This window comes from Phaseolus vulgaris, chromosome 1 (assembly GCF_000499845.2).
Source record: "Phaseolus vulgaris cultivar G19833 chromosome 1, P. vulgaris v2.0, whole genome shotgun sequence".
Taxonomy (NCBI): Eukaryota; Viridiplantae; Streptophyta; class Magnoliopsida; order Fabales; family Fabaceae; genus Phaseolus; species Phaseolus vulgaris.
In genome coordinates this window covers 39,843,219-39,853,035 of record NC_023759.2, presented here as the reverse complement: position 1 = coordinate 39,853,035, position 9,817 = coordinate 39,843,219, and the positions used below count along the sequence as shown (strand labels likewise).

General features: G+C 32.5%; 1 protein-coding gene across 1 annotated transcript; it reads right to left on the bottom strand.

Annotated features, from left to right (window-relative positions):
• Nucleotides 1-4,765: 4,765 nt before the first annotated feature.
• LOC137814211 (uncharacterized) lies at nucleotides 4,766-8,952 on the bottom strand. Its single transcript, XM_068616807.1, has one exon. It carries the CDS (start codon nucleotides 8,820-8,822, stop codon nucleotides 7,791-7,793), a length of 1,032 nt encoding a protein of 343 aa, XP_068472908.1. The 5' UTR covers nucleotides 8,823-8,952; the 3' UTR covers nucleotides 4,766-7,790.
• Nucleotides 8,953-9,817: the final 865 nt, after the last annotated feature.

Below are 9,817 nucleotides of genomic sequence, written 5' to 3'. Positions count from 1 at the left end.
TTTCCAGATACTTATCAATTTAACCATACAATAATTCCAGGTTTGCGTTGTCCCCACAACACAACCTTTGCAGTGTGCTTTGACGTGTGTACGAAATCCGCACCCCATAGCTGAGATATATCTTGGTCGTTTTATTTTTCAAGTTTTTTGGGCTCTGAAGCCTAATTAGCGTGATGGGCTAAGAACAATCAAAGCACTTGGCCACTTTAATATTCCAATTTTCAAAATTCAAGGCGAAATTTAGCTGCTGTATTTTTAGTGTGATTATATATATATATTAAATAATTCAATAACTCACACTAAAAATAAAAATTCATAATTTTAATTAAAAATAAAAAAATAATAAACATTTTGGGTCTATTGTTGGAGATCTCACATCGATTAGAGATTAAAAACTATAGAGATCTCACATCAATTTTATATACTAGTATATAAGTGGGTGCAAACCTTATCTTATAAGTCAGTTGTATGAGGATGAGTTAGGTTTGAAGTGCACTTTTAATATAGTATCAGAGCCATTTTTTAGCCTATCCTAACGAATATTTGTTGAGTTTATCGAACTACCCATAATATGTTATCCCAACTAGAGATTAGAGCATTTCATAGTATATAATAATATATAAGTAGGTGTAAAAAAAATATGTCTTGAAATGATTTTTTTACAGTTTTTGGTGGTGTTTTGGAGGCATTTTTGGCCGCATTACACAAGGTTTAATATATTTTTTTTATAAGAGTTGAATTATCTTTTAAATGATGATTCTAATTTTATTCATTTTTTTGAAAAAAAAAGTATATACATAACAGTGGAAGAGTGTTTAACTTTGTCTCTCCTCTTAAAATGGACGTCAATCTTGTGATTGGTTCTCTTCTGGCCCTAGACTAGAAGAGTGAGGTTTGAAGGGAAGTGATAAAAAGTTTGAATCCTCAATGGAATATGAGGTTGGGGACCATGCACTTTGAAAAAGAATGTACTGACGCAATAGTGCACAAAAACCCCATTCAAATCGATCAGGGTAATGTACATACTAGTACGTCTAGGTCACATAACGTGTCGAAACCCTGCATGGTTGTGAAGATATCCATGTTGCATTTCATTGCTAAATTTTGATTTTATGTTGTCTTCCTCGTGTCCCTCAGTTAACAAAACAGGTAAGAGGGAGCTAGAGTCCTTGCTGCATGCCAAACCTGTCAATCATGTCACGTAGAACTATATGTTCAGAATATTCATATTTAATGATTGAAAGCACTAGCAAGTTGCAACTGAATAATTTATGAGGTGTGCACTGCATTATTCTCCCCCATGTACTGCTGTTATGATATAAGGAACCAATCAGATTTGGGAATGAAGAAGAGGCCAAGAGAAACTTGCTGAGGAATAGGAAACCATTTTTTGGCAACAAGTTTATGTAATGCTAGCACATGTATATTGCACGGGAAACACACCAAAGGGGGCAGAGGAATTCTGAACTCGTCTCAGAACTCATCTGAATTGCGACACGTCCACCATTTTTGATTTCCTCATGCTAACTTTTCACATCAGAGTCACACCCTTGTCTACTTCTTTCCCTTTTCTTTTGCAAATTTTCTTCACAATGATCATTTTAGTGGTATATTTGAGAACTGTGTTGCCTGAGTGATATATCATGCATGCTGCCATAAGACACAAAAGGTCCAATCACATGTCATACAACTTCCTACCTCATCAGCTTCCAAAACTTAAGCTTAATCATTTTTCATAACTGAATAACATAATAATATCTTATTGCAACAACAATTAGAGATGAAAACAAATAGAAATTTAGATAATTTTTTTTTCTTTTGAAAACTCTCAACTGCAAGAAAAAGAAACATGATCCACATTAAATAAATATTCTTATTAAATAAATAAAAAATTAGAACAATTACACATACCCTCTTTTATAATATAATAAAAGAATACACTCATTTAAAATATTCTTGGAAACTACAAGTTTTGGACAAAATAACTAATCTTGTACTTATTACTTATATATAAAGAAGGAATGAATTGATTTACTTGCTATTTAGTTTCTAAAGTTTAAAAAAGTAATAAAAAATTCTTAAATTTACTTGATTTTTCTTTTCGCAACAATAATAAAAAAAAATACAAGAAAAAAATTGAAAAAAATATTTTCTTTATGTACTAGAAGATTCTATACACAAAATCTAATAACAAGATAGAGTGTAGTTTTATCTACATTAACCAACATCTACCGAGATTTGTGAATTTTGAAAACTATCAAATTCATAATAATTGAATATCGTGCAAGATAATCTATTGGGTGAATAGGATAATCGATTATCCACTTAAAACAGGTAAACAATCGATTTTGGCTTAAGTATAATCGATGTTTAGTTAATACTACAAGAAAATTATGAAATAGAAACTAATTTTTAGAAACTAAAATAATTAGTTGCAATAGTAACTAAATTAGAGACCATTTTAGAAACTAAAACAAAATTTGATTTCTAAATTAGTTTATATTATTGTTAAATAGTTTTTAAATTGGTATCTAATTAGCAACCAATGTTTTTGCTACCAAATTTAGAAACTAAATAATATGTAGTTAAAACCATTAGATATCAATTTAGAAAGTATTTAACAATAATATAAATTTTTTTTTTTTAGTTTTTAAAATGGTTTTTAATTTAGTTATATTACAACTAATTATTTTGATCACTAAAAATTGGTTTCTATTTCATGATTTCCTTGTAGTGTAAAAAAATTAAGAATAATTGATTATAAAATACTTACAAAAGCACAAAATAATCGATTATAAACTAGAAAAAAATCGTACACCGTATTATTGATGTTCACTTCAAAAATGGCTCATGATTATAAAAAATTTCAAAAACACTAAATAATCGATTATCAACTGGATCATGTGTTCAAATGCCTTTATATATGCTCAAATGGTCATTCGGTCATATGTTCTTACCTCAATGTTACACCACCAAATAACCAAAAGTAGGGCACTATGGTTATTCACACTTTCTAACGTGGCTTTCCTTGCTTTCTTTATACTTCAGGAATGAAGAAAAAAAGCAACCAACCACGTTATTTTTTACTCGTTAATCCCCGATTTTCATTGGGATTAAAACAGCTAAGTCACCAACGTTTCTATGTGCTAAACAGTGGAGCAGTGGAAACAAATACAACCTAAATGATAGAGACTAAAAACATCAATGAAAAAAAATTAAGAAATAAAGTCTGTCAAATAATTATTTTAAAAATTGAGAGAGTAAAAACATATTTTAACATAAAATATTATTTAAATAAATTAAAATTTAATCAATTTACACACGTCAAATTAGATTAAAATTAAGTTTTAAATTGAAAGTAATCTCATAGCAATAATTGACAATAATCTCCCTAACTTTGAATTTCAAATATATTTACTTTTTTTTTACAAACACAAAATTACTGCATATACATTTCGAACAAGTGAAAAATAGACGTAAAAGGAATTAATTAACTACAATTTCCTGAGATTGTGTTTGAAAATAACTTTTTTTTATATATAATAAAAAATAATAAATAGAAACTACTTCAGGAATGATTCAAACCATATGCAAAATAAAAAAATAAAAAAAAACTTCTGACAAATACCACCAAACTAATAAACAAAAGCCCTACATTAAAACTAATTCTTATTAGCTATAATATATCAGTTAATAATAAAAATGTTATTTTACTGCTTCTTTTACATATTTTTTCTATATTTTATAATTTTATTTCAATTAAATAATTTTTAGTTTTGATAATTTACAAGAAAATGTCCAAAATGAATAATGATGAAAAATTAAAAGTGCTGTTATTGTATAACTATAACAATTAATAAAAATAAATTATTTTTATGCAGATACTTTATTAAAATTATAATGTTTATATTTTGATAATTATTATTTATTACGATAATAGTGATATGAAAGTTTTAATTTAATCTATTATTAGAAAAATGGCTGCAGGATTTCCACTATTAAGAAATAATGAAATTTTGATATGTTAGTGACTTCTGTCCAGTCTATTAGCAAATCAGCCCATTAGGCCGTGACCCATTCAAAGAGAATTACATGATGGAAATCATTTGCTGCACCCCCGTTTTTGAACCTACACCTCAACAATTGGGTGAAATGACCAAATTGTTTCATCTGTTTCTCTCACTACACCATACCACTGCCACCACTTCTGCACCATCACTGCTGTAGAAGAAAAAAAACCTCCTTCTGAAAACTTTATTCTAGAAAACATTTCATGTGCGTTAGAAAGTTTGTTCTTAAAATTTTATTCTGAAAAATACATTAAAATGTATTAATATATTTTGAAAATTTTGCTCAAAAATTTCTTTTCCAAAAACTTATTTTCTTGTTACGAAAATCTTGTCATATTCCAATAAAACATGTTCCGATAATGAATTTCGTGAATTGTGGAAAGTGAGTTCTGAACAAATATTCCAAAGATAATCCAAAAATTATTTTAAAAAAATGTAAAATAATCATTTTAAAATTGTGGAAGTATAGGTTCAAATTTGTCAAAACTTGTCTTCACACACTAAAATACAGACTCAATATTTGCTCGGAGATGAAATCACTTCATGTATTATTCAAAGTGAGACTTGGCTTAAATAGCCTTTACAAATGAAAGGAGACGTTAGATTCTTCACTCACTAGAAATCTAACTAACAGAATTATCAGGACCTGAATAATAGGTTTGTTTATTAATTAAACAGAGAAAAAATAGCAGCGGTTAAATTAAAACTGATTTTACTAAAAAATAGGTCCATCAAGAGTAAGTCCATCAATCCCTCCTTTAAGTTGAATACTGTAAGTAAATCAGCTTACTTCTATTGCAGACATTAGTCCCAGCATCTCTCGCAGTTTGATAAATTGTTCTTTCTTCAATGGTTTTGTCATAATATCTGCAATTTGATTATGGGTATTACAGTACTTCAACTTCACAGTTCCTTCATTCACCAAGTCCCTCAAAAAATGAAATTTCACATCTATGTGTTTACTCTTGCCATGGAATACAGAGTGCTTTGACAATTGTATTGTTGAACTCTTATCACAGTACATTATGCTGCCATCTTTTCCTTTATGCCCAAGTTTTTTGAGTAACTTCGTAAGCCAAATGTATTGACATGCGCAAGAAGCCGCGACAATATACTCAGCTTCAGTGGTAGATAATGTAACCACAGGCTGCTTCTTTGATGCCCAAGAAACTGCACCTCCTGCAAGAAGAAATACATAACCAGAAGTACTTTTCCAGTCATTAAGATCTCTTGCAAAGTAGCTGTCCGTGTATGCCACCAATTATGTGATGCTTTCTCCGTTGTAAAGAATTCCCATTTCAATTGTGCCATTGATGTATCTTAATATCCTTTTTGCTGCACACCAATGTTCCTCAGTTGGAGATGACATATATCTGCTAATCAAACTCACTCCAAACATAATGTCTGGTCTTGTTGTTGTCAAGTACATCAAGCTTCCAACAACTTGCTTGAACATGGTTGAGTTGATCTTGGTTCCCTTCTCATCCTTGGAGAGCCTTGTGCTTGGCACAATAGGATTTCCAACTAGTTTGCTACCATACATGCCAAACCTTGCTAGCACTTCACTCACATACTTTCTTTGACACATAAATATTCCCTTTTAATTCTGTATAATCTCCATGCCAAGAAAATAGCTCATCTTTCCCAAATCAGACATGTCAAATTCAAGCATCATTGACATCTTAAATTCCTCACAAATACTTTTGTTATTCCCAGTATAAATCAAATCATCAACGTAAAGACTAACAATTAGGATTTTACCTACCTCCTTTTCTTTTGTAAAGAGCGTATGTTCAGAAGCACACCTTTCGAAACACTCTCGAACGAAGTAGGATTCTATGCGACTGTACCATGCTCGCGGAGCCTGTTTCAGTCCGTATAGAGCTTTATTTAGCTTATATACCTTTTCTTCTTCTCCCTTCTTCTCAAAGCCAGTAGGTTGTTGTACATACACCTCTTCCTTAAGTTATCCTCGAAGGAATGCACTCTTGACATCTAACTGGTATACGTCCCACTTGTTTTGAGCGGCAGTTGCCAGGATAAGTCTTATTGTATCAAGACAGGCCACCGAAGCAAACACTTCTGTGTAGTCAATCCCATATTGTTGCGCATATCCTTTGGCCACCAACCTAGCTTTGTGCTTCTCTACATTACCATGCTCGTTAAGCTTGGTTTTAAAAACCCATTTAACTCCAATAGCTTTGACTCCGCTCGGCAAGGTTGTGAGTCTCCACGTGCCATTTTTCTCTATTGAATCAATCTCTTTAGCCATCGCATCTCTCCATTTTTTTTCTTTCACAGCTTCATTGTATGTGACTGGATCTTCTTCTGTTATCATCATCATTGCTTCTTCTTCCTCCTCTGAAAGTCCTTCTCCGGTTGTGTATTCTGACATCCATGCAGGAGCTCTTCGACATCTTCCTTTAGGTGAGTTTGGTTCGATTCCACCTGATGAGGTTGTGGAGGAGTTTCCTCCTGTTTGCGAGATTGTGTTACTTGTACTGTTAGAGTCTTCTTCTAAATCTAACTCTTTGTTAGCATCTGAATTTTTATCTTCCTAGTCCAGTACATATGATTGCACTTCTCCTTTGCTTTGTTCCCACTTCCAGCATGCATTTTCTTCAAATTTTACATCTCTACTGATTGTTATTTTCTTGGTAATAGGATCAAAGAGTTTGTATGCTTTGGACTTCTTGCTCACACCAAGAAAAATGTGTGCTTTACTTTTGTCATCTAGCTTTATTCTTTACTGCTCTGGAACATGTACATGAGCAAGACATCGAATACTTGGAAGTGATCCACTCTTGGTTTGCAGCCAGTCCATGCTTCTTGTGGAGTCATGTTTTCAAGAGTTGTTGTTGGACATCTATTAAGAATGTGAATCGACCAATTTGCTGCTTCAGCCCATAATTCCTTTGGCATTTGTTTCTCAGACAGCATGGAGCGCACCATATTCATGATCGTCCGGTTCTTCCGCTCAGCAACACCATTTTGTTGGGGAGTGTATGCTGCCATTAGTTGTCGAGTGATCCCATGAGTGCTGCAAAAGTCTGTAAACTCCTTTGAGTTATACTCGCCTCCTCTATCCGTTCTCAAACACTTGATGCTTGTTTCAGCCTCTTTTTCAGCCCATGTTTTGAATTCTTTAAAAACCTCCAATGCTTCTAATTTTTTATTCAAAAAATATATCCAAGTTTTACGTGTAAAGTCATCAATAAAGCTTAGGATATACCTCTTATTGTTGTTGGAAATTGGGCTAATAGGACCACAAATGTCTGAGTGAACAAATTGCAATTTGTGTGTTGCTCTCCAGAGATTTCTTTTAGGAATAGGATCTCGGTGCTGCTTCCCAACGAGACAATGTGTGCACAGATTCTGTGGAGTTTTCACAGTAGGCAGCCCTTCAACCATTCCTTGATATGTAAGAGTTCTGAGTCCCTTGTAGTTGAGATGTCCAAACCGTGAATGTCATAGTCGTGATTCATCATCAGCTTCAACTTGCATACATTTAGGTAGATTTGACACCATCTTCGCCAAGAGATGGAACATTCTATTTCCACTCATATCTGAATGCATGATTAGTCCTCTACTAGGATGAAACACCTGCAGGTGCCATTCTAAATCAATACAGTGAGCCCCTTTTCTTGTAACTGCCCAATACTTAACAAATTATTCTTTAGTTCAGGAATATAATAAACATTGGTAATTACCTGAACGATGTCATTTACACATAACTGCACACTTCCTATTCCCATCATTTCCCAATTTCACTGTTTGCTTGAAGTCCTCATTCAAATATGTAAACCACTCCTTATTTCCACTCATGTGATTGCTACATCCAGAGTCCAAGAACCATATTTCTTCTCTTGTTGCTTTCTTTTCTTCAACGTATGCCTTGAGTAAGAGTAACAACTCATCTTCATGCTCCATTTTAGCAAAGTTGGCACTTCTTTCCCAATCTGGACATTCGTACTGGAAGTGTCCCTTTTTGTGACACTTGAAGCACTCTATTGCTGCTTTGTAAGCTGATGATGGTCTCCCTCGACCCCGTCCTCGATATCCTCCAAACGTGTTTCTACCTTTTCCTCTTCCGCTTCTCTCCTCTTGAGTCACTTTAAGCACCTGCTCTTCTTCATTGATCCTTTTTCGGAACTTTTGTTCATGGACAATGAGTGAACTTTGAAGTTCATCGACTGAGAGGCAGTTTATGTCATTTGATTCCTCTATCGAGACAACTATGTAATTGAACCTCTCGGTGAGAGTCCGCAGAATTTTCTCCACAATTTGAGTGTCTTGTATTGTCTCTCCATTGTTGCGCATGTTGTTTGCCACCGTCATGACTCTGGAGAAATATTCGGTAATGGTTTCTCCTTCTTTCATTTCCAGAATTTCAAATTCTCTTCTGAGAGCTTGCAATTGGGCTCTTTGTACCCTTTTACTTCCTTGATATTTCCTTTTCATTGATTCCCAAAGTTGTGCAAATGTGTCTTTCTGCAGGATTGTCTTCAGAATGCTCTTATCTATGGCTGCGAATAGATAATTTTTGACTTTCAGATCTTTTAGTTTCAGATCTGCTCTTGCCTTCTTCTTCGCATCACTCTCCACTGCATCTGCGCCCAACTCGACGTATCTTGGATTAATGAGATGCCACCACTCCTTGGAACGAAGTAAATTCTCCATCAACATACTCCAGTGATCGTAATCACCATCAAACTTAGGAATACTCAACAAGTTTTGTCCTTCATTCGACATTTTTCTCACTCCCTGGATCAGGCCTCTTGGTGAGGCTCTGATACCAATTGTCAAAACTTGTGTTCACACACTAAAATACAGACTCAATATTTGCTGGGAGATGAAATCACTTCATGTATTATTTCAAAGAGAGACTTGGCTTAAATAGCCTTTACAAATGAAAGGAGATGTTAGATTTTTCACTTAGTAGAAATCTAACTAACAGAATTATCAGGACCTGAATAATAGATCTGTTTATTAACTAAAGAGAGAAAAAATAGCAGCGGTTAAATTAAAACTGATTTTACTAAAAAAAATAGGTCCATCAATTGAGGGGGTGGAGAAAGCAATTGTCTCCCTCGACTTACGATACATAATGTAACTATAAAACACTCCTAGTAATTTATATTCTTCTAAAAACATGTAACTTCTAATTGTTTAACACTTTTTTTTATGTTTTTTAAGGGAAAAAAAAAAGAAGAAAAACTTAACGTATCAAACGCGCCTTATTGAATAATTAAACGTGCCTTATCACTCATTTTATGCACGACTAATCAGAGAGCAAAAACTCCTTTGTATAGCTGATCATAACATTTTTAATATAAAATATTAGTAAAATATTAAATTTAAGACTTAGATAGTAGAAGTAATTTTTATTGAAATATATCGACGTGAAAGAATCTTAAAATTATGATATTGAATATTAAAAATTAAAAAAAATAAAAATTAATATGAATGTGGTCATATTCAGAAGCAGAAGCAGTATTATCAGAATATTAAAAAAAAACTAAAAATCAGTATTATCACAAAAAAGCTTACATTTTTGTTCATATATTGAATTAAAATTTGACTATAACTAATTTTTATAATATTATTTTCATTTAATTATACATTTTTTGTTTACATAATTTTAATAACATTAAATTAATATTTAATTATCTTTTAAAATTGTAAAAATATCGTAAAAACGTGATCTTATGAAACCTCACAAAAGTTATAAAAAAATAAAAATATGA